Source organism: Ziziphus jujuba, chromosome 2, assembly GCF_031755915.1.
Source record: "Ziziphus jujuba cultivar Dongzao chromosome 2, ASM3175591v1".
Lineage (NCBI taxonomy): Eukaryota > Viridiplantae > Streptophyta > Magnoliopsida > Rosales > Rhamnaceae > Ziziphus > Ziziphus jujuba.
The window spans coordinates 8,251,529-8,278,258 of NC_083380.1; the positions used below are offsets into that span (position 1 = coordinate 8,251,529).

The following is a 26,730-nucleotide window of genomic DNA, read 5'->3' on the forward strand; positions in this document are numbered from 1 at the left end:
AGTTATTTTTTTATTTTTTTATATTTTATTTGGTAAAGTATTAAATGGCAGAGTATTTGCTAGTTGCCTTGTGCCATAAAAGAAAATGTATGTGTACTCAAAGTCTGAATGGAAAGAATAGAATAGTGGACAATCTCTGCAAAGGGTTGGTGAGAATTAACAAATGCTAGCTTGGAAATTTTCTTTACTCTTCCCACAAAACAACAAAAATCTTTCATTTTTGTGCACTTTGTACAAACTGCCACTCTCTCCCTGTTTTTGCAATAAATGCAAAATCGTCATCCCCCTTTAATAGGTTCGGCGAGGTAGTTAGATTTTTCAATTAATTTCTTGTGAATTGTACCTTATTTTACATGGAGAAAATATTACATGCATGTAATAATTATACCATATCATAACCTTTGTGCAATCATCAAAGTAAAATATTATTAGCAAAATGAAACATCAAAGTAAAAAAAAAATAAAATAAAAAAATAATAATAAATACATGTCTTATTAAATTAAGTGTTGAGTGTTTGATTTCCATTCTATTAAAAAAAGTTATAATTGAAGAAAAAATGACATGATAAGAAAATTCCTAATAAGAAGAACCCCTTTGAAGTTTGGACCAACACCCAATTATTTTTACTTTTATTTATATAATATTGTGGATTGAAGAAATCAATTTTTAGTTATATATAAAATTCTGAGGATGGGGAAGATTTTTTCCTCAACTGCTAAACAAATACGTAGTCTTAAAGTCTAAAACATTATTATTTCAAAAAGAAAATAATAATAATAATAATAATAATAAAAGTCTAAATTACAAATATTTTAATAAAAATTCTCGAACATTGATTTTTATGATTCATGAAGAGTCAAATTATTTTAATTTTAGCTTTGGGATTTTAAGTCAATTGTTAATGTTACAGGGTAGGGATACAAATCCCATACAACTAAAAATCTAAACTTTGAATTATTATTATTATTTTTTTTGAATAAGTGTCGAAAAGTTGCTTTCTTTCTTTGCTTTTGACAATTTTTGGGACCCCTTTTCTCGCTACATGACGTCAGGTTTTCGATTAGTCTCTCTCTCTCTCTCTATTCTATTTCTCCCGCGATTTTTTTTTTTTTTTTTTTTTTGTTTACTTCTTCTACTTTTTTATGTTGACCATTGTGGCCCTGAAAGAGCCATGCCATACGCCGCGGCATTCCTGTAATTACAGTGAAATCTCATGGCTTATTTTAAGAAGCCAGTTCCAAATGTGGAGTTTTGTATTTATTTATTTATTCTTTTTACAAAGACACCCCTCTGACCTCCACTCTCTCTCCCTCACTGATTCCCAACTGAAACCAAAAGCAAACCCAAAAAAAAAAAAAAAAAAAAAAACTTTTTTTTAAAAGAAAAAAAACAAAAGAAAATCTCTAATCCTACGCACACTCTCTGTATATCTTTTTTATCCGTACACTCGCCGGTGAGGAAAAGAAAAAACCGCAACTATTGCAGCGGTTTTCAGTATTCGTTTGTTAAAACGGCGGCTTATTACTGTTCGTTTCTTGTAATCGAGCAAAACTCGCTGCTGCTAAACGCGGTTTTTGTTCTTCTCTTTCTCCGGTGCCGGAGTATATTTTTAAATTTTTTTCCCCATTTCCGATGAGTCGCCGACTTTCTGTGAGCTCCGAGAGCTGAGAATATGGGTTGCGTTCTCGGCACGGAAGCTTCACTCGGTCGCCGAAAGTCTAACGGAAATCAGACTAGCCGCCGCAGCCGACGACGGAGCATCGAGGGACCTACCGGTGCCGTTGATGTTAATGCCGCCGTTAGAACGGTTAGGAAGGAAGTGACGGAGCAGAAGAAGACCGGCGATGTAACGGCGTTAGAGCGCCGGAAACCTAGGTTGGATCCTTACTCGAGGAATGAACAAGGATGGCCTACTTGGTTAATGGCCGTAGCTGGGGAAGCCATTGAAGGTTGGACACCTCGGCGTGCCAATACATTCGAGAAGCTCGCTAAGGTGGTTTTAAATCCCTAATTCAAAGATCTTGAAAAAAATTGATGTTTTTGGTTTTTTGGGTTTATATTTGAATCGGTTGATTGAATTGTACTTATTTAATTATTATCATTACTATTATTATCTTTTATGTGTTTATTTTGCAGATTGGGCAAGGAACTTATAGCAATGTATATAAAGCAAGGGATCTAATAAGTGGGAAAATAGTGGCTTTAAAGAAAGTTAGGTTTGATAATTTGGAGCCAGAGAGTGTGAAATTCATGGCCAGAGAGATTCTTGTGCTTAGGAAGCTTGACCATCCCAATGTGGTTAAGCTTGAAGGATTGGTCACCTCAAGAATGTCTTGTAGTCTTTACTTGGTTTTTGAATACATGGAACATGATCTTGCTGGTCTCGCAGCCTGCTCAGGGGTCAAGTTCACTGAGCCTCAGGTACATTTTTCAGCTTTGGTTATTTGGTAATTGTCAGCTGTCTTTGTTAATTTGAAAATTTTTTTAAAAATTTTTTTGGGGAAAAATTTCATTGGGTTGTGGTTGATTGAGGAACGTGGATTCTAATCAGCTCTTGGTGGATTTGAGGAATCTCTGATAGATTTTTTGGTGTTTGCTGTTTTTGTTTGTTTTAATGCGTTAGTATGTGTTGTGCATCTCTCACTTTTGTTTTTCCACTCCCTTGCTGTATTTGTCCTTTTTAATTTTGCTTTTGTGAGCTTTGATGTTTACTGGTAGACCTTCCTATGGCTGTATTGGGTCCCATACGTAGTAGTTTAGATATTCAAATCTATGATTTGTATGGTTTATATGATGGGCGAGACTATCCATGTGTTGTTATGTCTTTAATCTTTTGTGCTTGTAAATTCATCGAAATTTCGGTATTCACATCACTCAACTAACTTAGACTAACTGTTGATAAAAAAAATGTGGAAATTTGTGAGAAAGCTGTGATTAAAGATAAGACATTGAAGTTCATTACTTATCACATATATTACCAAAATAACTAAAAATTATCATTTGGCATACTTTAGGTGGCCCCCCTTTTTCTTGAAGCAGACATAAAGATTGTTTTATTACTTGGAATAAATTTTTATGTTCTTCAACTCTCTGGCAATAGACAAAAGGATAAGGAGTTGTGACTTTAGTGTTAAAAATTACAGGAGTGATAAATTATGCTCCAGTTCTTCTTAAGCTGGAGTTCTGGGTAGTGGGGAAGGAACATGCGCTTTTATGTTTTCTTGCGCATCTCAGTTGCCTTTGGCTTCTGCTTACATTCTTTCCATGTCAGGTCAAATGCTATATGAAGCAGTTGCTCTCTGGGCTTGAACATTGCCATAGCCATGGTGTCTTGCACCGTGATATCAAAGGTTCCAATCTGCTTATTGACAACGATGGAGTTCTAAAAATAGCTGATTTTGGACTGGCTACTTTCTTTGATCCTGAGCAGAAGCAGCCCATGACTAGTCGAGTTGTTACCCTATGGTACCGTCCCCCTGAACTTCTTCTTGGGGCTACTTTCTATGGAGTTGGTGTTGACCTTTGGAGTGCTGGCTGCATATTGGCAGAGTTACTTGCTGGGAAGCCAATCATGCCAGGGCGGACAGAGGTATTACTTTTGTGTTATTTTTTACTTTTTTCTACTCTAGCTCTCCCAAGTTCAGAGATGTTTTGTGGTTAATCACTTATCTGTTGGTAATGATGCAGTAGTGCTACAGGCTTTGTGCAATGCACTAGTCTTACAGTATTAATGCAACAATTTCATGTCTGCATTCATGTTCTCCTGTGTTGTTTTTGGTTTAAAATGTCCATATTGTATTTATCCTGAGTATTTCCATTCAGTAAGATGTGCTTCATGCCTTTGCATGTAATGTAAGCAAATGACTTGTTAAATTGTAAAGGAATACATTATATTTCCTGGGGGAGACTGGCATGCAAGGCAGTAAGAAGTGGAATCCTGGTAATTAACATAGATTGCATGGGGGGAAGACACTGGGTTTTTGTGGTTTTGAGGCTTATTTTGGTAAGAACCATCCATTTAAATATTCTTGGTTTTACAAGCCAAAAACAACCATTATCCCTTGTAACATGACGTGTGGTATTCTTTGGGAGTTTGGTTGTCTTCTGCTAGGCGTTACTTTTTATTTATTTTTCCAATTTTTGTCCTTCCCTGCTCTCTTGGTCATTTTTGTTGATGTTACGACTGTTTCTGCTGAAATTTATAGTTTTCAGGTTGACAAACCCTTTAAATTCTTTTCGTGTTAAGGTTGAACAACTGCACAAGATATTTAAACTATGTGGCTCTCCATCTGAAGAATACTGGAAGAAATATAAATTGCCAAATGCAACACTTTTTAAACCACAACAGCCATACAAGCGATGCATTGCAGAAACATTCAAGGATTTCCCACCTTCATCGCTGCCTCTAATCGAATCTCTTCTTTCAATAGACCCTGATGCACGAGGCACTGCTACTACTGCTTTAAATAGTGAAGTGAGTACTCTTTATTCAAGGCATCTTTCCCGCAACTAAACAAGCATATTGCCAGTGAGGATGACTTATATCTTGAAACCAGAAAAAATTCGGAATGCATGTTGACTCTCTATCTTTTCTTTCTGCCTTATCTCGCTATTTTCCTGTTGACTCTCTGCTTTTGAATATGGTCTTCATTAAGTGTATTTCTCTTCAAAAGATAGAAAGAAAAAGTCCTTGTGGAAATTATTTACTGAGCAGTTGATTTATTATGCCTGTTGACTATATATGATATGTATTCAATTTCAATCTATGTGCAGTTCTTTTCCACTGAGCCTTGTGCTTGTGAACCATCAAGTTTACCAAAATATCCTCCAAGCAAAGAAATGGATGTAAAATTACGAGATGAAGAAGCTAGAAGGTTACAGTCTCACTGTTCTTCATTTTTTAATTTTCTGGACTCATCTTGGCAATGTTTACAAAATTATTTATGTTTTCTTCCTCAGGCAAAGAGGTCTAAGTGGGAAAGCTAATGCTGGTGATGGTGCCAGAAGAGTTAAAGTTCGTGATCGTGTTGGTCGGGCAGTTCCAGCTCCTGAAGCCAATGCGGAGATTCAAGCCAACTTAGATGTATGTGACATACTTATGTTATTCCATCTCTCCATAATTATAGATCATCTCTTTTTCTCCAAAATCAGAAATCCCTCTAGCTGCTGGGATATTACTTTCGCCCATCAGTTTACAAACTCTCCCCATGTGCAAGGACCAATAGTTTGTGAAATTCTCCACGTCTACATTCTCTCGATCAGTGCACTAAGATTCCATCTTGCTATGTGCCAACTTTTTGATACGCCGATGATTTACATGAAAGATCCGTGAAGTATATACATTAGTTTTGGATTTGGGTTTCCATAAAATTTCCCTGAGCCTGTTTTTTCTTGATGGCGTTTTCTTTATCAAGTTATAATCCTACGTTTGCCTTATTTATGAATTTATTATCTGTTTACTTGTTTGTTTGCTGAATTTCAGAGGTGGAGAGTTGTGACACAAACGAATGCAAAGAGCAAGAGCGAGAAGTTCCCACCTCCCCATCAGGATGGAGCGGTTGGGTATCCACAAGACGCATCCCATAAAGGACCTTTATCATTCGGCACGCAGGATGCTTCTTTCAGCTCATCAGTTTTCAATTCGAGATCTTCAGTTTCTGTTAAAAGTATGGGAGCAGCTGCTGGGGGCTCTTCAAGGAGGAGAAAAACCAACAGAGATGATCTCCTAATGGCTCCATCTCGAAAGTTCATTCGATCGTTCAAGCCTTCATCCGTTGGGCTCTCAATGAATCTATTATTCAAAAGTAAATAATAAATGAATTCATGAGGTTTTTGTCCCAAGAATACTATAGAAAAGCTCTATCAATGTGTCATAGATTTTTTTTTTGGTGGTTTTCTTCTCTGTTCTTGTTTAATTTAGGTTCTTTTTGTCAAAACCAAGCATGGTTTTTGGAAGCAATTTTTTTTTTTTTTTTTTTTTTTTTTGGGTTTTCTTCATGGTTCCCATTTTTTGGTACTTGTAACGTTATAATTGCTCTGTTGTATCATCTACGGGATGCAGACAAGGACTCTGATGTATATATTCAGTGGAAAATTGAGTCCTACTTCTGTTGTACAAATTTTGGAGCTCTATGTGAATATGTTGAAAGAGGTGTTACTTTGCTGTGGTCTTCTAAAACTGGCATTTCACATTCGCATTCACATTGTAAACCAAATGTTTCTGCAGAAATCAGAGTTACGGGGGCAAAAAGATGAAATCATTCATATTGAAAATCATTCATATCGGAAGAAGAAAACAAAATGAACCGTTCATGTTGAATTGGATTAAAAATTCACTATGTGAGTGAGGAAATAATAGTAAAACTACGGGACTAGCATACATCTTTTTAGACATAATTTTATATATTTATACAAACAAATATACAAACGAATTTTGAGAAAAGAAAAAGCTGTAAGAACAATTAAATTTATTTATTTATGCTAAAAACTAGGAACAATTAATTGAAATGAACGACCTCTGCATGCGCGCAATGAAGAGGGAGGAGAAATCGGTCAAAATGCACCACAAGTGAACCCAGCAAGAAGTCTTTAGGACTTCACTTTTTTTACGATGTAGGCACAATGAGCCAGCATCGTGGCAGAAGATGATTGGGTAATGAACAAATAAATCAATAATCAATGCACACTCAAATTTAATCTCAGGCCGAGTGTAATTTTGGGGAACGTTTTGTTGCATGTAAAATAAAAGGAAACACTCTCAACAGGCAACGAGTCGTTTCGCTTCTCCACCAAATTTCCACGAATCTGTGGAAAAAAAGAACAAAAAAAGAAGGCAAAAGAAAAAGAAAAAGGAATCCCAAAGGCATGGACGACGAAGACTCTGGTGGTCGAATCAGATTACAAGAGTACAAATCTCAATGCACAATTAATTGAAATGAACGACCTCTGCATGCGCGCAATGAAGAGGGAGGAGAAATAGGTCAAAATACACCAGAAGTGAACCCAGCACGAAGACTTTAGGACTTTCACATTTTTTTACGATATAGGCGCGACCAAAGTATTCCACAATGAGCCAGCACCGTGGCAGAAGATGATTGGGTAATGGACAAATAAATCAACAATCAATGCACAATCTAATTCAATCTCAGGCAGAGTGTAATTTTGGGGAACGTTGTTGCATGTAGAATAAAAGAAACACTCTCAACAGGCAACAAGTCGTTCCTCTTTTCCACCAAATTTCCACGAATCTGTGGAAAAAGAAGAAGAAGAGGGAAATGAAAAAGAAAAGGGAATCCGAAAGGCATAGACGACGAAGACTCGGGTGGTCGAATCAGATTACAAGAGTACAAAGCTCAATGCACAAAAAGATGGGCTTTCCGTACGTCCTCGGGTCCCACCAAGGACTCGTTTTCCTCTCCACGTCAACGCCTTCCTCATCCTTCCTAGACAAGCTCTCTTCCTTCGTTGCTAAGCTCTTGCTTTTGCTTTATGTGGTTCCTTTATACATATAAAAATAAATCAATCAAACGCACTCTTCGTCTTCTTCGTTTTTCTTTCTTTCTTTCTCGTTCTCTCTCAGTCTCTGAGTTAAGGCTTTTTTGAGTGTTCGTACGGAAAATGTCGATGGCGAAACAGCACATAGAAAAGATACGGAGGACGAAATTCTCCATTGGAGGAGAAACGAATCCTCTCACTGAGGATCTTCATCAGGCCGTCAAGAATCTCTCCGCTGAACTCTACGCTAAGGACGTTCACTTCCTCATGGAACTTATACAGGTTCTAATTTAATTACATTTTTTCAATTAATGAATTTTTTATATATTAATTATTTAATGAAATTTAATAATATAAAATATTATTTGTTTTGTTTTGTGATCAGAATGCTGAAGATAACGAGTACATGGAGGATGTGGACCCGTCGCTGGAGTTCGTGATAACAAGCCGGGATATAACAGAGACCGGAGCTCCGGCGACATTGCTGATATTTAACAATGAGAGAGGCTTTTCGGATAAGAACATTGAATCCATTTGCAGTGTCGGACGCTCTACCAAGAAAGGCTTCAGGAAACGCGGTTATATTGGGGAGAAAGGTATATATATATATATATATATTTTGCATAGCGTACTAATTATATTTTCATTATTTTTTCTTTTTATATATTTATTTATTAAAAAAATTCATTTTCATTATTATTATTATTATTATTTATTTAATTAATTGATTAAAACATCATCCGGTGAAAGCTTATTACTCTTGTTGTGGACAATAGCATGGGAATGTTCGACACCTCACGTACGTTAGGTCTGTATATTGTGTATACATGTGCATTGATGTTGATTCTTTTTTTTTTTTTTTGTTCGAAATATAGTTGCTCCCTATTAATCATCTCTTATTATTTGATTTAAAATATTACAGATCAAAGTATAGCCTAAACGCTCACGTTATTGACTGATCGTAGTGTTGCTATCATCTAATTTATGTTATATAATTATCCGCCGATTGTATGTAATTTAGGCGATTATTCAGAATTTAATTGCATATAATTGGACTCCATAATCGTGTGGGCGTGCTGGCGTATTATAGTAGAATTATATATATATATATATATATATATATATATATAAAATTTTACTCATGTTGCATTTTAAAAGTTTAATTTTAAAGATTATCCAATAAAAGAACAGATTCTCTAATAATGTTTGATCGATGAAGTCAAAGGGGAAAATGGAATTTTATTCTTTTGTTTGGTTGATCAAACGTGTGAGAGAACGACCATTCCATTCTCACATTGTAGAAATGGGATTTCTCTTTTGGAAGGTAGAAATAATCCATTTCATTCCTTACTAATATGATAAAAACCATATAACCCTTGCAAAATTATTTGTTTCTTTATTTTTTTTTCTTACTTCCTCTTTCTAATTTTTTCACTCTGCTTTTTTTCTATAAACTTCTCACTTTACTTTCTCTCTCTAATTTTCTCCCTTTATTTTTTCTTGATCGAATTTTCTCACTCCACTTTCTATCTGTAAATTTTATATCTCTCTACATTTTATTTCTTGCTTTTTTTTTCTTTCTCCATGATTAAACAGAAATAATAAAGAATACTTTTAAAAAACATTTAGAATAAAAGGATAATGTGAAATTTTATGATTTTCTAATTATGGGCGGGTTTAAGTCCAAATAATTAATTTAAAGCTTTTTAATTTTTTTTTTTAACTTTAAAAGAAATTTTCAGAAGAATAATTGCTGGTTGTTTAACTTTTCAAATACTTCACACCCTAGAAACAGAGGAGCGTTAATAATGCATGTTCTTTGATAACCAAAAAAATAAAAAAATAAAAAAATAAAAAAATGAAGTCTATATATATATATATATATATATTTCTATTGAACATAACATGTTGGTTAATTTCATTTATAAAATAAGAATAAACGTTTATGGCTCCATGAAATTTAATTATTTTGATGGGAGGAAACATTTATTTCTTTTTCCCACAATTGATTATTATGTCTAGTAACAATAACTAACTCTTGCGTTAAGCTAACTAGAATTTCTTTAATTCTAATAGATTGTCAGTTGTCGCAAAATAATTCTTATGATTAAAAGAATTATCTATATATATATATATATATATTCTTGTCAATATCTGATAAAAATTGTTGATCATGATATAAATAATACATATAACTAAAGATATGAAAATAAAAGCGACAAAAGTAGAGAGAGAAACTAATGAAAGTTGAGAGAGAAAATGGTGGAAAAAAAGTAGAGTGAGAGAATAAAAATTTTGGTAAAAGTTAACTGTTATATAATGTCTAATTAATTTAATTATATATATAATAATGTTAGGGGTATTTTTATCAAATAATTTGATTCCATTGTTGATTCAATTAATGATTCTAAAAACCTTTAATTTCATTCCACCTCACATTCCATTCTTTTCCATTTTATCATCCATTCCATTCTCTTCATAATTCTTACGGTCGGACACCATCGAGCAAAAATTGCTTAGTCTCGACACCTGGATCCTCATTGCCCCCACATAATTTTGTGTCTAGGGACCATGAAGTTCAGGTCCATAGGATCGTTGCTAATACCACCAAATTTATATATAACATTTCCATTATTTGGCATTTGACATCTATCAGTTACATTTTCTTGATATTTCGCCTTGCCCAAGTACTTATCATTTTTATTTTCTAATAACCGTTTGTTTATTTATTTATTTTTGGGTCCAAGTCATGACACTATTACAAGTGGACATCGGTTTGGTTTTGTCGATTTTTTTCCAAACTGAATCGAATTAAGGAGGAAAACCAAATCAAATCGGTTTGTTTGGATTTTGTTCGGTTTAATCGTTGAATATTTTATTATTTTAAAATTTTTTAATTTTTTAAAAACTATTATTATTTTTTAAAAATTTAAATATAATATTATTAATATATTTAATTAAATAATCTAAAAATATAAAAAAACATTAAAAATATAATTCATTATAATAAACTAATAAAAATAATATTATAATATATAAATTTGATTCAGTTTAATATGATTTATTATTTTTAGACTAAATCAAACCAAATCAATTATAGATAAAAACAGAATCGAACCAAATTAATTCGGTGCGATCTATTTGATCTGTTAGTTTGTACTCACCCTTGACTATATGGTCTGGATGTTAGGGACTTACTTACTACTAGAACATTAAAGCTTTAGTTTGTTTTTGGGGGGTGAGAAAATTGTGTATTTTTTTTTTTAATAAATTTTTTGCATAGCACATGAGAAGGTTTATACAATTTTCTTAAAAAGTGTTTCATAATTTCAAAATAGCTATTAACCAAAATTAGTTAAAAGTGATATTTTTGGGAATACTTTTGGAAGAGTAAAAGAAGTAAAAACTACGTCCGATAAGGCTATAAGCTTTTTAAATAACATTAACTTATACACACAAATATTTGCATTTTTTTTTTCTTTTTCTATTAAAAAAGAGATAACAACGCCTTGTCATCTTTAGTGAATAGTTGCATCATATTGGAACATGGATATAGATCCTTTTCTCATCTAAGTTTTATGTAATGACATGTGCTTATTAATCCAATATATGGTCAAGATTTTTTTTTAATCACATTTTAGTTTTAAAAACTTCCAAATAAAGTTATTTTATTTTAAACTTAAAATATACTACTTAGTGTATATTTTTATTATTTTATTAAAGATTGACAAATCTTTTCTATTAAAAAGTTTCAACATACTAAAAACATGGAATACTTTGAATAATATTTTCTTTTTCGATGGACTTGAAAAATATTTAATAACATAAATGCACTTTAAAATAATATTTTCTTATCTTTTTCTAACTTGTACAAATTTTTTTTTAAATAATATTACTTTTGAAAATATTTTCCTGTACTAAATATTAATTAATTGGATCTTTGAATTATTTTGAAAAAAACTATGCTTTTCAAAATCTTCTGGTATTTAGTTTATTTTCTTAAAAAAATTCACTGTTTTTGTTCCTTCTTTATCTATTTTATAACTTGTTACAAAAGTTTGTAGCCTTTAAACAAAATACTAATAATAAATAAATTGATAAGTAATTCATAATCTTAATCATACTAATCCATTTGCTAGTTTTACACAAATCAACTGATACTTATTAAAGATTTTACAGTTTATAGCTTTATTTAGAAGTTTTAGAAATAAAAATAGGAGAGAAAATCTTGGCAATACATTGGATTAGTTGCCATGTCGATAGATTTTTAAAAGCTTAGATTAATATTAGACGAGAAGACGGTGTACATCCTTAGAACATAGTTTTCTTAGAAGGCGTAAAAATTTTAGAACTTCAATATTTCATTATTTTTACTTGCAAAATTAATTGTTCTTTTATAGTATACTTGTTTTATATTTATTTTAACTTTGTTTGAGTGATGATCGAGTATCTTTTAGCAAAAAAAAATAAAAAATTAAAAAAAAAGAAAAAAAGAAAAAAAATAACTAAATGGCCCTCTATGAAATTATTTCTTTTATAATTATGTTCAGAATCACTTACAAAACTGGTGTTTAAAATTTGTCTGCAGGAATTGGGTTCAAGAGTGTGTTCTTGATCAGCGCAAGTCCCTACATTTTCAGTAATGGATATCAGATTCGATTTAATGAAAATCCTTGCCCACATTGCAGTCTTGGTTACATAGTTCCTGAATGGGTTGATGAGAACCCAACTTTATCTGATATAAAACAGATATATGGTTCTAATTCTGCTCTACCAACAACGGTAGTGATCTTGCCTTTGAAGCCTGACAAAGTCAAACCAGTGAAGCAGCAACTCTCTAGCATTCATCCTGAAGTCCTGCTGTTTCTTTCCAAGATTAAGCGGCTCTCGGTCAGAGAAGACAATGACGATCCAAGGCTCAATAATGTAAATGCAATATCAATATTGTCCGAGACAGATTTTGTCCAAAGGAAGGACTTCGATGCTGAATCCTACACTCTCCATCTGTCTGCAGAAGAAAATAGTAAAGACTCAGGAAATGAATGCAGGTATTATATGTGGAAGCAGAAGTTTCCTGTCCGGCAGGATTGTAGAGTGGAGAGGAGGATGGAAGTCGAGGAGTGGGTGATCACGCTAGCATTTCCTTTCGGAGAGCGGCCTAATAGAGGAATGCAATCACCTGGTGTTTATGCATTTCTTCCAACAGAGATGGTGACAAACTTTCCCTTCATAATTCAGGCAGATTTTCTTCTAGCATCGTCGAGGGAAACGATTCTCCTGGACAACAAATGGAACAAAGGGATTCTTGAGTGTGTTCCCCTGGCTTTTATCAATGCATTTATCTCGCTGGTGAAAACAACAGGAGATGCTCCAGCATTCAATTTGCCCCAGTTGTTCGGGTTCTTACCTATCGACAGCTCTAACTATCAAGAGTTTAATTTGGTGAGGGAGTCCATCAAAGCAAAGGTGGTTGAAGAAAATATTGTACCGAGTGAGTCCCATACGGAGCAGAAGTTCTTTTACAAGCCTCGCGAAGTGGGTAGGCTAATGCCTGCTTTCTGGAGTATTTTAAACAAGGCAAGGACGCAAGGGGTGAGCTTGCTGAAGCTCTCATCCCATGGGAAATACATTTTGAGTTATTCATTTGACAAACAGAAGTATGATCACATCCTTGGTTTCTTGGGAGTGGAGCCAGTCGACAATGAATGGTATGCAAAGTGCATACAGGGTTCCAACCTTGTAGAGGGAGTGTCTGAGGCTGTTTACATCGAGCTTCTCCAGTTTATTGCTGATAATTGGAGTTCCAAATTGTTCAACACCAACATCAAGAACATACCACTTATAAAGTATGTGGATCATGATGGGAAGGAGTCTATCCGCAGCATCAACGGAAGCAAAAATTGGAACGGGCAGAGGCTGGTTTTCATATCCCAAAAGCCGGAACATATTTCATGGTTGATTAATTGCAACGGGGAATTCAGGTCTGTGAGCAGTTGGTTTTTCATGCCAAAAAGCACACAGGAAGCTCTCCGATCAAAGAAGGACTCATTGTTGGAATGGCTTGGAATTCAAGTGGGAGTTGACATTGTTAATGTATATGATTATGCAGGTCTCCTTAAAAATTCTCTTGGGAATGAGCGGAAGTCTGTAGTTGCCTATGTTCACTTCTTATACCACTCACTATCGAAAAATTATATCTCCTTTCAGGAAGTTGGTTATTTGTGTGGTAATAATATTCCTCTTGTAAACAGCTACGGGAGTGTAATCAAACAAAAAAACGGGGTTCTAGTCCCTGCAAATGGAAGTAATTGGTCAAGATTGATTGAATCAAATCTGTGGAGAGAAAATGACTATGTTGAATTGGGGGAAGACTATTTGAAACAAGGTTATTTTGCTGGTGAATTTACTGCGGCAGGGACGCTTGTTAATTTCCTTAGAGCTCATGCTGGTGCTTCTGATGTCCCTTATATATCTCTTCCCAACGCTCAGATTCCGGCTGCGTCTGCACCACTTACCAAGGATAATGCATTCTTGCTCTTAAAATGGATTCGTTGGCAGAAAGGCCTTCCCATCCCCGACAAGTTCTTGACATCCATAAGGGAAGGTAGCTGGCTGACAGTTAAATTGAATGGCTCCCGTGGTTACAGGCCACCTGAGCAATCATTTCTGCCTACCTCGTCATGGGGAAACATTTTGCAGAATGGATCCGTGCTCGTTGATATTCCATTGATCGACCTAAGTTATTATGGTAAAGAAATTAACAACTATATGGACGAGCTAAAAATAATTGGAGTCATGACTGAATATGGGGAAGCGTGTAAATTCATTGGCAAGCATCTCATGCATCTGGCAACTACTTCTACATTAAGCAGAAGTTATGTGTTCTCAATACTTCATTTCATCAGATTTTTGAGGACTAACTATCTTTCACCAGAAGAATTCGTCGACAGCATTAGAGGAAGAAGATGGTTAAAGACATCCTGTGGTGACAAGGCTCCGGTTGAGTCCGTCTTGTTTAAGAAGGAATGGGAACCTGCATCAAAAATTAGCGACATTCCCTTCATTGATCAAGATTACTACGGTAAGGAAATTTATCATTTTGAACCAGAGCTGCAGTTGCTGGGTGTGGTAGTAGACTTCAGTGGAAGTCACCAGCTCATTGTTAACTACCTAAAGCCACCTTCACGCTTAACTTCTCTGACAAATGAGGCTTTTCTTTTGATGCTGGAGTGTATGCGTCTTTTGGGATCCCCTCATAAACTTGTCAGCGCATTAAAAGGTACTAAATGCTTGAAGACAAATGTTGGTTACAAGTCACCCAGTGAAACTTTCTACTACCATTATGAATGGGGTTGCCTTCTTCATGTATTCAATGGTCTTCCATTGATGGACAAAAATTTCTATGGAATCAGGATTTACTGTTTCGAGGATGAGTTGAAGAAAATTGGGGTGATAGTGGAGTTTGAAGAAGCTGCTAAAGTATTTGCTCGTTATTTTAGAGCATATGGATCGAAGGGTTCCATTACCAAAGAAAATGTTGCATCATTTCTTTCGTGTTACAGAAAGCTGAAGGGAACTCCCCATAAGTTCCCTACTGAGGTTAAGAAGTGCATCCGTGAGGAGAAGTGGTTGAGGACTCGGCTTGGTGATTATAGATCTCCAAGTGATTGCATTCTCTTTGGTCCCGATTGGGAATCTATATATCCAATTACTCTCCTTCCTTTCATTGATGACAGTGACAAATGGTATGGCAAGGAAATTCACCAGTTCAAAGGGGAGCTCAAAAGTATGGGAGCTGTTGTGGATTTCAAGGATGGAGCAAAATTTGTGGCCAATGGTCTTTATCTTCCCCGGGATCCCAGCTCTATTGCTCCAGCCAGTGCACTTTCATTTCTTGAATGCATTAAAATTTTGTTGTCCGAGCAAAGATACTCCTTTCCTGATGCTTTCATGAAAAAGGTTTCTCAAGCATGGTTAAAGACGCATGCTGGTTATAGGCCTCCTAACAAGTGCTTGTTATTTGATTCGAAGTGGGGTAATTATTTAAAGCAGACAGATGGACCCTTCATCGATGAACAGTTTTATGGGTCGACAATTAGATCCTACAGGAAAGAGCTCAATGCAATTGGAGTAATTGTTGATGTGGAAAAAGGATGTTCCTTAATTGCCAGCCACCTTGATGCCCATTTTGAATTTCCAACAATGGTTAGAATCTACAGCTACTTGAGTGATTTTAAGTGGGAGCCAGATAGTGTGGATGGGAGAAGAATTTGGATCCCACATGGAAATCAAAATGGGAAATGGGTTACTCCTGAAGATTGTGTTGTTTCAGATAAGAGTGGACTATTTAGTTTGCAGCTTATTGCTCTGGACAAATATTACAAGCAAAACTTGCTTGTCTTCTTCTCTACTGCTTTCCAAGTCAAATCTAGTCCTGATTTTGATGACTACTTTCAGCTCTGGAAGGGTTGGGAAAGTTCAGGACACAATTTGTCTCATGATGAGTGTTGCAAATTCTGGGGTTATGTTACAAAACACTGGAACTCCAAAACAGAGAAAGCTCTTGCTGATGGATTGGTGAAAGTACCAGTAAATTCAGGTTCAGATGGAATTTTATTGTCCAACAAAAATGATGTTTTCATTGCTGATGACCTTCAGCTGAAGGATCTTTTTGAACAATCTTCTTCTCACCCCATCTTTGTCTGGTACCCTCAACCAAGCTTGCCAAGTCTGCCTCGAACCAAATTGCTTGAAATTTTTCAGAAAATCGGTGTTCGTACTATATCTGAATCGGTACAAAAAGAAGAGATATCCATGCGAAATGGCATTGAACCTGAGCTGGTAATTCCATGGAATATTTTCATGGGGAAAGGAATGGTCAAGCTCATTCTCGGTTTTCTAGCAGGTCCTACAATCAACATGGAAGCAGAAAGGAGGAACAAAGCAGTCCAAGGTCTTCTCAATCTTACTGTCAATGAGACTGCTGATCCAATTACTGTAAGCTATAATCTATCACTATCTTCTGGGGAAAATATGAATGTGACAGCAAGTAGAATGATACGTTGGGATAAGGAGAGCTCAAAATTTTTCACACAGAAGATAGACAGATCTAAAGGACACAAGTATATCATTGAGTTTGCTACATGTTTCTCCGAAGTAATATCCGAGGGTATACTGTGGGAGAACAGCGACCATATAGATGAACTCACTGAACTGATAAAGCTGGCTTTTGTTCTGGAATTCAATGAAGAAGCAGTTACATTCTTAATGAAGTCCAAGAATGTGCAAATATTTGTGGAGGATGAAGATTTCCTCGCTTCTGCCTTTCCTTCTGGTTAGCTTGGTGTGTTATATATAGCCTTATATTTTGTTAAGTATATGGAGTTTTTACAGCTATTTGATATATGCGTTTGTATGAGAACAGCGTCGCTGGTGATTGGAAGTATTCTATGTCTTTTGTTTTTCAAGTGTGTAATAGTATCTGGCATTGTATAAATATGTATTAATGGATTTGCTGCTACTATGTAAAAGTTCGCCAATTACTTACTTTTTTTGTTGTAACTACTTCCTGATTATACATTATTTATCAGTTCCAATTGAAAATTAGGAAAAAAAAAAAAAAAATCTTTCATAAGTTTGTCTCATAGACGTTCAGATGGCTTCCATGGCCTTGGTTTGTTACATGGTGAAGATTATATGAGTTAGAAGACGAAGAAAATAAGAAATGTTGACTTGAAACTTGCGAAAGTATACTATATTAATTAATGAGAGCATTGCAGATGGAAAATCTACTTGCTCATAACAAAGGGACACAATTTTCGATCTGATAATTCCTATCTTTGCAAAAGAATATGTTTTTAAGAGTCCTGAATCTTGGGGAAGAAAGGACGAAGGAAGAAGCCCAAAAAGGGCCAGAAGATTGAAAAGTTACAATGTCTTTTCAGTCCTAGCATAATCAAGCAGCTGCAGATTTTGTGGCAAGAAGAGTGACTCTTTCATGACTTGAACCCTTTGAAGAGTGATAGCATGATTGAACCTTGAATAGATTCTTAACTGGTCCTCCTTTGCGCATTGCTCTCCTTATTTTCTTCACTTTCTTATCTTTCTTTTTAGTCTTTGTAACCTGGACCTGAAATGGTTTGAATTATACCGAATTGTTAGAGAACGAAATCACAGATTCACAGCCCCTTTTTGTTATCATGGTTGGTTTAGAACATGAATGAGTTTAAACTTTATTTAGTAATGAACCTCATCATGAGAAGCTTCTAATGTCATGCTGTGGACACTGTCTGCACTCAGCGATTTCGTATGCTTAGCTTTTTCATTATTTGGACTCCCATTAATACTGCCTGCAAATGTAGAAAAACTGTTTAAATTCCCCTGCTTCCTAAATGATGAGTTCAATATACAAGATTACTCACTGTCTGTACTATATGATTTCGTGTGCTTGGCAATATCTTTCGGACTGTCGATTTTTTTGCCTGCATATATGGTTTACCAAAGTGTTTGAATTTCCTGCCTTTAATAATCTGTAAGCTGTATACATATATATATATATGTGTGTGTGTGTGTTTGGTGTTTACTGTCAAGATTACTTACAGTCGTTTTCTTGTTTGTTAGGCAACGTTTCGCTTTCTTGTGTGTTAGGCAACGTCTCGATGCAATATACTCTAAAGCTTGGTGATCCAGGACATATTTTTGCTTCTGAACCCTCATCATCTGATGTTTCTTCATCATCATCATCATCATCATCATCTTCTTCTTCGTAGTTTACCTCTTTTGTTGTTTCCTTCTCCACCGCCACTTCCTTCTTCTCTGCAGCCTCGATAATGTTCTTATTGCATTCTTCTTCATCTTCTTCTTTCCTGTCTTTTCCACTTGTCTCTTGGTCAATATTCTCTATAACTTCTTTACATTCTTTGACATTTTCCTCATTTCCTTTGCTCTTATGCTTCTCAGGCTCGTCTTCATTTCCCTCATCGGACTCTATGGTTGGAGCCATGTTAGATTTCTCCTCCATTACCGGCTTGGCCACAGAAGATTCTACGCTTTCCTCTGTTTCCTCCTCTGCCTCTAGAAATGTTTTGTTCTCTTCTGGTATGGATTCTGGCTTAGGAAATTCTTGGCTTTTCATTGTAAAAGGCTGTGCCGTAGCAGATGCTACGCTCTCCTCGGCGGATGATATTGTTTTGCAAGAATGAGAATTCAATAGCTCTTTCTTGGAGATTCCATGCTTACGCCGCCTTCTCATTTCATCAAGACGACGACGAAGGAGAGGACGAACTTTTGGAGGTACAGCAGCTGCATCTGAACTTAGCTTTGAATTCTGGCACCCCATTAGAGAAGAGAACAAAACTCCTAGGATGGAAGAAGGGTGGAGGAAGAACACAACAAAAGGGGTTGAAGAAAAATTGTGTGCTAGAACCGTCCATTTGAATGAAAATTTTCATTGGCAGTTATGGTAACAGATAATCACATGAAATATTTTTGGATTTTGATTGCACCCTATTTTTGCATCATTTGGCTGGTTAATAATAGGCAGAAAAAACTAAAAAATTTAAGATTATGCAAACTAAGTTTTTGAGTCTTTTTTACTCTGAATTGCATGAGATTTTTTTTTTCAGTTATTTTTTTAAAATTAATTTTGGTTTACTAGCTGTATTTTCTTGCAAAACAAACTAATGAATGGGCTATTTTTATTCTCCTCATATTCATCCTTGTGGCAAAATTTTCGGTATTTGAAACAGTCTTTCATTTTGCAGGCCACTTGTAAGGAGAAAATCTATGCCAGCTTCAGTGTCCCTGCCTTTGGACAAAAGGTCAGGATTTCTAGAGATTCAATTTAGGGACTAAACAGAATGTACTTTCCTCAAATACCAAAAAGAAAAAACCAAGAAAACAGAATATAATGCACCTAAGAAAACCATAGAAAGCGAGTACAAAAATGGACCTTAATCTTCATAAAATAAAAAGGGACAATTGGACATTAATCATTTATCAACTGGCAAATAATTCAGTAAATATGGGGGCTAAATTTAGTTTATCATGTAATCTAAACAATTATTGACCCTCCAAATTTTTAGAAAGAGGGCCTTACAAGCCATTAAAGAATCGGAATTAATAAATTCTTTTTCTTTGTTTAAATGGAATTTGGGGTATATCTTTTTATTACGGCCCACTTCGAATCAAAGCAAATTGGAAGGAATTTATGATTAACCAAATCATATCAATCCCACCCTTTAATAATTCGAATATTACATATTTTTGAAAGTTTGTTATTCGAGATTCCAAATCATATGTTCCATTTCTATTTGGATCCCTATTCCTCTAATAAAACAATGATGCGACCTCAATAAAAAATAAAATAAAATATTAAAAAAAAAAAAACCTTTTTTCACAATGGGTTTTAATGGATGTTGGTAAAAATCTTATACAAATATAAATATCTGGTTGGAATATCAATTCGTGTAGGAATTAAGCCAAATATGATGCATTTCATTGTGAAAAAAAAAAAAAAAAGAGAGTTTGCTGGAAAAAGAAGGAAGACCAGAGTCTTAAGAAAAAAGTGACCTTGGCTATTACTTCACTAGTTCTTACATATTACTTATTAAATAATTAAATAGAATAATTACAGTGACAAACCCATTTTCCAGCTTCTGCGGCTCCAACATATATAGTTTTTTCTTCTTGTTCATCTTGTTTTTGACTTTCTCTGGTTTCTTGAGGGATAAGGAAAAAGGAAGAAACAGTTTCATTGGAGCTAGTTATGTCCATGCACATATATTCCTAAAGGAAACAATGACTTATAATATATGTGTGCGTGTATATATAAATTAGATACCGATATATATATATATATATATATGTGTGTGTGTGTGTGTGTGTCTGTGTGTGTCTGTGTGTGTCTGTGTGTCTGTGTGTATATATATTCCTCCTCTTCTTTTCTGCGATTGAGATTTTAACTTGAGAAGTGATCCCCATGTGCACATATTCTAGCTTTCATTTTGAACCTGCTTGGTGCTCTCCCACAAAGGAAAATTCTTTACGCAAAGTTAATTTATATGCTTTCCTTTTTCCCACCTCTCTCTCATCATCGCCATCCTCCTTTGAAAAAATCGATTGCCTTTTGCTATCTCAGACACATTCTCTCTACTATATGAATATTATCTCTTTATCTCTACTTCTATTAATGTTACTGTCAAATAAGGATGCTAAGAAAAACAAAGTCTTGAGGTAATTCGTTCTCCAAAAGTAAATTTACTGAAAATCCATCACTTACATTCACTAATGATCTTTGTATTTGCTTAATAATATAGTTTGTGGAGGATTCATTTTCTTAATTCAATAATATTTATTTTAATTCCTTTAGCAGACATGTTGGTCTTAGAGACAAGACATGAACATCTTTAACCAAAGAGAGAAGTTGCTTTGCTTTATTGTTGTCCCATTTAAGCAGAAAATAATATTTCAAAAATTGGTACTGCTTTCTTCATGACAATCTGCTTCACTTGAAGACACTTCACTAATCTCAGTTATACTACTAGAACTAGAAGAAGATGAAGAACAAGAAATTTGATCGGGACCCAAATGACCATTATTCTTGCAACCCATCACAAAGTTAGATATTAATAATCTTGGCTGCTCAACCCCAACTTGTCCAGCTTTGTTGTAGTCCTTGAAATTGTTTTCATGAGTAATTTCCTCTCCATCCTTTGCATTTCTTTTCCTCATAAATATTCGACACAGAACCCAATTTTCTGTTTGGTTCAGGGAATTCTGCAGAAAAATCAAACAGGGAGAGGTTAATTAATTTCTCTTTTTAACTGTAGGCAATGTTACATTCTATATCTGACTAACTAAAAGCTTATTATAAAATTTGCAAAAGACGAATTAACCTGGGCATGCATTTCCATAGTTTTGGTGCAAGTTTTAGATCCTGCAGCATCAATAAGTGAATATTCATGCATGACCCACTCAGTTCTTGAACCATGAGGAGGCTTTCCTCTGTGGAAAACGAGAGTTTTTTTCAATCCCACAATATGATTCATTCTTGAAGAAACAAATCTTTTATCAGAACCAGTTGCTTTCCAATACCCAGAATTTGTGGTTCTGTTGGTTCTCTTCCCATTTCGATATTTTGCTTCCTTGTTGCTGAAGAAGTACCTTTCCTGTCCCAAATCACCTTAAGCAAACAAAACCCACATATCAAAATCACCAACTTTAAAACATTTTTGAGCTATCAATTAGTATAAAACTAGTTAAAATACCTGGCAAATCCCAAGGGTCATATTTGCAGACATTGATCTCAGGAATAATACAAGCAGGAAGAGGGCAGCAAAAGACCTTGCGTCTTAAGTATTGAAATATAATTTCTTCATCCGTTGGCTGGAAACGAAAACCAGGAGGCAATCTTATAACTCCGTCTCTTAGGAAGTTAAATTTCTCCATATATACCACTTATATAATATATATGTGTGTATATATACGCTTGAATTTGGTAGGTGTGTATATATATATATATATATATATTGAGAGAGAGAGAGAGAGAGAGAGAGGGCGGGGAGAGAGAGAACCTCTGTCAACTCGGACGAGGAAAGATGAAGCAACCCACGTTGAGTATTTGTAAGGCATGAGCTCTTAACTTGGAAACAGATTCTCTCTCCATGAGAGTGCATGTGTGTTTGGGTTAATGGAATAGAAAAAGTATATTTTTAAGCATTCCAAGATTTACAGATAATAATTTATATAAAAGGATTTATGGTGTAGAAAGTGACTTACATATTGTCAAGCAATATAATTAAACGCTATTTCTTCTGATTAATTTCCTATTTATTTTACTCAATTTACACTTAAATAATTCATGTTTTTTCTTGATATCTAAGGTATATGGACAAATGTATCATTTTTTCGAAAATATGAGGAATAATTTAAATTAAGCCTTGCATAAAAATCGTGAAGCTTTGGCTTTTAACCAATCCAAATTTCTAACATATAAGGCATACGTTAATTTTGTAGAGAGAACTTAAATCGTAATGATGAAGTCACCTGATGTTATGCTTCATATTGGAGGAGAAAAATGATTTCGTAAATTTGACCCCAAAGAAATTTTGTAATACGAACAAAGATAATAATGTGTACCCACATATACATTCTTAAGAAAATTTTTTGGAATTATAACATTAAATTCTCTATCTCTCTCTCTCTTCTATTTTTTTTGTTTCTTTTTGTCAAACGTAAAACTCAATTTGGATTCCATTCAATCAATCAACAACCATAATTTTAATTATTTATCGTACGTGTTATAAATACCGTGATTATGGTTTAGCGTATTTCCATGCCAAAAAAAAGGGGAATTAGTTTATTTAATCATTTTTATATAGTAATTAGTATTATTGTCTTTTTGAAAAAAATTAGCATTATTGTTTTTTTTTTCTGGAACAAAAATTAGTATTATTGTTTAAACTTTAGTATGAATTCATTACCATACATGATCAAAAAAATATATATATATATATATATATATATATATATATATATATATAATATCACCATAAGTAACAAATTAATAGTATTTTTTTATCAAAAAAGAAAAAAATTAATAGTATTTTATTCAATTCAATTCGGAAAAGGGTTTTTCTTTGGTAGCAATGAAAGTCAATTGACAATGACAGGGATGAAATAAATAAAATATATGGGAAGTTCCTTTCTAGCAAAAAAGAAAAATATCATGGACCATGGCTATTTATGTTGCTCAAAGTTCTCAAAATGAAGAAAAACAAGTGGGAAGAGAGAGAGAGAGGAAAAAAAGAAAAAAAAAGAAAAGAAAAGAAAAGAAAAGAAAAGAAAAGAAATGAATATTTTATTGAGCATGCCATAGTTTTCTGATTTTCTCTCCCAATGACTCAGCTAAGTTTCTAAAGACAATGAATGAGAAAGCCTAAAATGATGCACTAGCTATACATATTTTTGCCTCCTAAAACCCAAAAAAAAACATTAAAAAAAAAAAAGTTGCATGCTAAAATTAATTATTAAAAGCTCACCTAAATCTTTGATCTGCTTTGTGTTCATGTATATGTTTCTTTATCTTGACAAATATTTGTATCTTTTTGATCGAGAGAGTGAGTTTTGGCTTAATTAGTTTAAACTATTATACGTTTGTGTTTGATTTATGGATGTGTGACACATAAAGGTCCCGAAGCCGCACTTTGGCTTTGATTTGAAAGAAAACTTGATAAAAGGTTCCTACTTTGAAAAAGAAGCTAAAGCCCAAGAAAGCTATGTGCATACAGTCAACTGAGGGATTGGTACTTTTCTTCATAGTGAAGATGTTGCTTTTTATGTATTTATTTATTCATTATCATATGGACTAAAAATCCATAACCCACTCAGAATATAAAAAGTTAGCTGATTTTGTTTGCATGGTTACAAAGTCATTGCTTAAGATAGCAGCAACTATAGTTATAGAGTGTGGGTTCCTTTTAACTAATGTCTTATTGTTTCACACACATGGGAGTCTTTTTTGGCAATGAACCTAGGCAAGTCTTCTCAATTAGTCGCATGCTTATGAATTTTTATTTTTCACAATTATCAAGGGAAAAAAAAAATGAGATACTTTGTTAAAACTTTGTTATACATTTGGATCTATTTTATATTTTTTAATTCGTTTTCGATATATACATATATACACATTTATATATATATATATATATTTTTTTAGGACAAGAAAATTTGAATTCGGATCCTTTTGTAAATGATTTTAGTATATGAAACTATGCGTGACAATGTACCCATGCATCGATAATATTTTTTTATTATTTATTTTTACGAATTTTGCATGCAAATTACGCATAACTTGATTGGATGAAGAGAAAAGTAGATAGAGAAGAAAATGAAGCTTCATATGCCCAATCCTTTCATTAGTGATCTTCACTTTTTGTTCAATTAGGTATAAAATGTGAAATTTGGTACCGGAAAGTTTGACAAAAAGAAACATCTGGTTAATGCATATGTAATACAAGTTTGGCAATGTGGGCCTATTTTTAAATGCTTATTTGCTGTATTGTTTCAAAATCTATGTTAAGGTCAAAAAAATAAAAATAAAGATTTACCTTTTATATACTGTTGTAAATGGATTTGGTAAGAAGAAAATCTTTCATATGCGTAGGTTCTAATGTTTATTTATGTATATAAAAGTAGATTTTGACATTTTAAAATCTATTGCTTTTTCTTAAAAAAAAAAAAAAAAAAGAAAAAAAGAAAGGAAGTAATGTTATTTGTCACTAAAAAGCGACAATGCCATCATTTTAGATCCCATGTTATATATATATTTTTTAAAACAATAACTTTAATTTGAAATTATTAACTTAGTCGATTTACAATGTATATCCATATTTAGAAGAATATTATTGTAAATGATTAAGAAATAATAATTTTGAAATTTATCTTATATAAAAAACCATTGATTTTCTATTATTATTAGTTTATTGATGAAACAAATTACATTTTCTAAAAAGTAAAAGAAAAAAAAAAGAAAAAAAAAGGCAGTTATATATCCACCTTTCACCTTTTATATTATTGATCCGAACCTTTTATCCAGTATCCACTACCTCAGAGTGCCATAAATGGGCCTGGGCAGGTCCGATTCTAAAGCACCCAAATTGGGCCCACTCAATTGGTCCCTATCCTCCCTTATTTGACTCTTTAGGGTTTACAGAGTAAACCAGCGGCTTTTCAGAGTTACTCCAAGAACAAGAATTTCAGGGTTTTAGCGACCAAAAACCTCCATGGATCCTTCATCTCTAGAAAACCCCGAGCTGGTTCAGTTCATTAACGTGAGTTCAATTTTTTTTTTCAGTTTATGATCATGTACCTTTGTTTGGTTACTGAGAATTTCCTGGAAAAAGAAAAGGAAATAATGAGTTCGATTTTCTTTTTTTCCTCTTTTTTGTTTCCTATAATTGTGTTCTTGCTTGTTTTCGGCAACCAAAAGATGGGTTATTGAAGATTTATTTATTCAAGTTATTGATTTACAACTCTATCATTTTATTGGCTTAGGTTTTTTCTTCTTCTTCATTTCTTTTAAAAAAAAATAACAATAATCTTTCTCATTAATTTAAGCTCTGTTTGCTATTTGGGGTAATTTTAAATATTTAAATTTATTTGTTTAGATTGAATATTTTGGTTCCAAAAATTAAAAAGTAGTTGGGACTTTAACAATTTTTTTTTTTTTTTGGGAGTTGTACGGCATTATTGCTTGAGAAAATTTGGTTCTTTACTCATACAAAAGCCTGCTATATCTTTCATTCATTTAGACTGGACTTGGATGTTGCTGTGGTCAAATTAACAGTTCAATTTTTGTTCGTTTTCTTTTCTTGGCTTTTCATGATACATATACCATATATATGATCTTTCTAATACTTTTATGGTTGCCATTCAGCAAGAGAAGGAAAGAGCTATGCTGAATGAGATGGTGGCTAAGCTTACAAATGTGTGTTGGGACAAATGCATTACCGGCACACCTGGGAGCAAGTTCAGCTCAAGTGAACAAAGTTGCCTTTCAAACTGTGCTCGCCGCTACTTGGACATGAGTGTCATAATCATGAAGCGTTTTCAGAATATGCACTGAATTTCTCAGAATTTTTTTATATGCTATTTCATTTACAAGATCTAGGTATTTTTGGCCTATGACATAAGATAAACAAGTTGGAACTGTTTTGTAACTCCGAAGCATATAATTCATCACTTTTTTGGTACTATTTGAATTGGAATTTCCTTATATAAACCTGCACACTCAAATCTCAGAATTCTTATATCATTACTCTAGTCTCGTTTTTTGCAAGCCTAAAGTTTTGATCACTGGTAGAAGCAAAAATTTTTGAGTGTGGGATTTGTCTACCGTAGAAAAAGATCTATGTGATAAAGCCGTCGTGTGACATAGTTAAAATACGTGGTTGCTCTGCTGTGGCATAGAGATTATTATTGTTTGTTATTTTATTTTATTTTTCTGTGGTTTGGGGGTTGTTTGCCTGGTGGGTGGTGGTGATGGCTAGGTAAAGATTGCTTATGCGCATTATATGTATTTACAAGTGATTACGAATATAGTGCTCTTAACAAATTTTTTTTTTTATATTTTATATTTTTATATTTTTTTTTCCTGAAGTACTATTAAATCTTGCAACAGGCAAAAGTTGAATGCGCCAAACCATAGGTTTTCAATCTCCAACACTATCAAAATC

General features: G+C 33.9%; 5 protein-coding genes across 6 annotated transcripts; 3 read left to right on the top strand and 2 right to left on the bottom strand.

Moving 5' to 3' along the window:
- Positions 1–1,327: 1,327 nt before the first annotated feature.
- Positions 1,328–6,164, top strand: LOC107404513 (probable serine/threonine-protein kinase At1g54610). The gene is made up of 7 exons (XM_016011465.4): positions 1,328–1,994; positions 2,138–2,422; positions 3,273–3,590; positions 4,248–4,475; positions 4,775–4,875; positions 4,961–5,084; positions 5,484–6,164. The coding sequence occupies exons 1-7, from the start codon at positions 1,674–1,676 to the stop codon at positions 5,811–5,813; spliced, it is 1,707 nt and encodes a 568-aa protein (XP_015866951.2). The 5' UTR covers positions 1,328–1,673; the 3' UTR covers positions 5,814–6,164.
- Positions 6,165–7,520: 1,356 nt separating this feature from the next.
- On the top strand, positions 7,521–17,041 carry LOC107418096 (uncharacterized). The gene is made up of 3 exons (XM_016026769.4): positions 7,521–7,777; positions 7,881–8,091; positions 12,084–17,041. Exons 1-3 carry the CDS (start codon positions 7,619–7,621, stop codon positions 16,832–16,834), a joined length of 5,121 nt encoding a protein of 1,706 aa, XP_015882255.4. The 5' UTR covers positions 7,521–7,618; the 3' UTR covers positions 16,835–17,041.
- Positions 17,042–17,155: 114 nt separating this feature from the next.
- On the bottom strand, positions 17,156–19,509 carry LOC107404511 (uncharacterized). Of its 2 annotated transcripts, XM_016011463.4 has the most exons (4): positions 18,095–19,506; positions 17,917–17,976; positions 17,744–17,844; positions 17,156–17,624 (listed from the first exon to the last, which is right to left on the bottom strand). In XM_016011463.4, exons 1-4 carry the CDS (start codon positions 18,831–18,833, stop codon positions 17,451–17,453), a joined length of 1,074 nt encoding a protein of 357 aa, XP_015866949.3. In that variant the 5' UTR covers positions 18,834–19,506; the 3' UTR covers positions 17,156–17,450. The 2 variants fall into 2 exon arrangements, with proteins under 2 accessions (XP_015866949.3, XP_024924452.3); XM_025068684.3 differs by lacking the exon at positions 17,917–17,976 and having other exon boundaries at positions 18,095–19,509.
- Positions 19,510–20,736: 1,227 nt separating this feature from the next.
- On the bottom strand, positions 20,737–22,094 carry LOC107404509 (NAC domain-containing protein 83). The gene is made up of 3 exons (XM_016011462.4): positions 21,763–22,094; positions 21,391–21,677; positions 20,737–21,271 (listed from the first exon to the last, which is right to left on the bottom strand). The coding sequence occupies exons 1-3, from the start codon at positions 21,941–21,943 to the stop codon at positions 20,963–20,965; spliced, it is 777 nt and encodes a 258-aa protein (XP_015866948.3). The 5' UTR covers positions 21,944–22,094; the 3' UTR covers positions 20,737–20,962.
- A 3,072-nt stretch (positions 22,095–25,166) lies between these two features.
- On the top strand, positions 25,167–26,250 carry LOC107404516 (mitochondrial import inner membrane translocase subunit TIM8). The gene is made up of 2 exons (XM_016011469.4): positions 25,167–25,326; positions 25,932–26,250. The coding sequence occupies exons 1-2, from the start codon at positions 25,279–25,281 to the stop codon at positions 26,118–26,120; spliced, it is 237 nt and encodes a 78-aa protein (XP_015866955.1). The 5' UTR covers positions 25,167–25,278; the 3' UTR covers positions 26,121–26,250.
- The last annotated feature ends 480 nt before the right edge of the window (positions 26,251–26,730 follow it).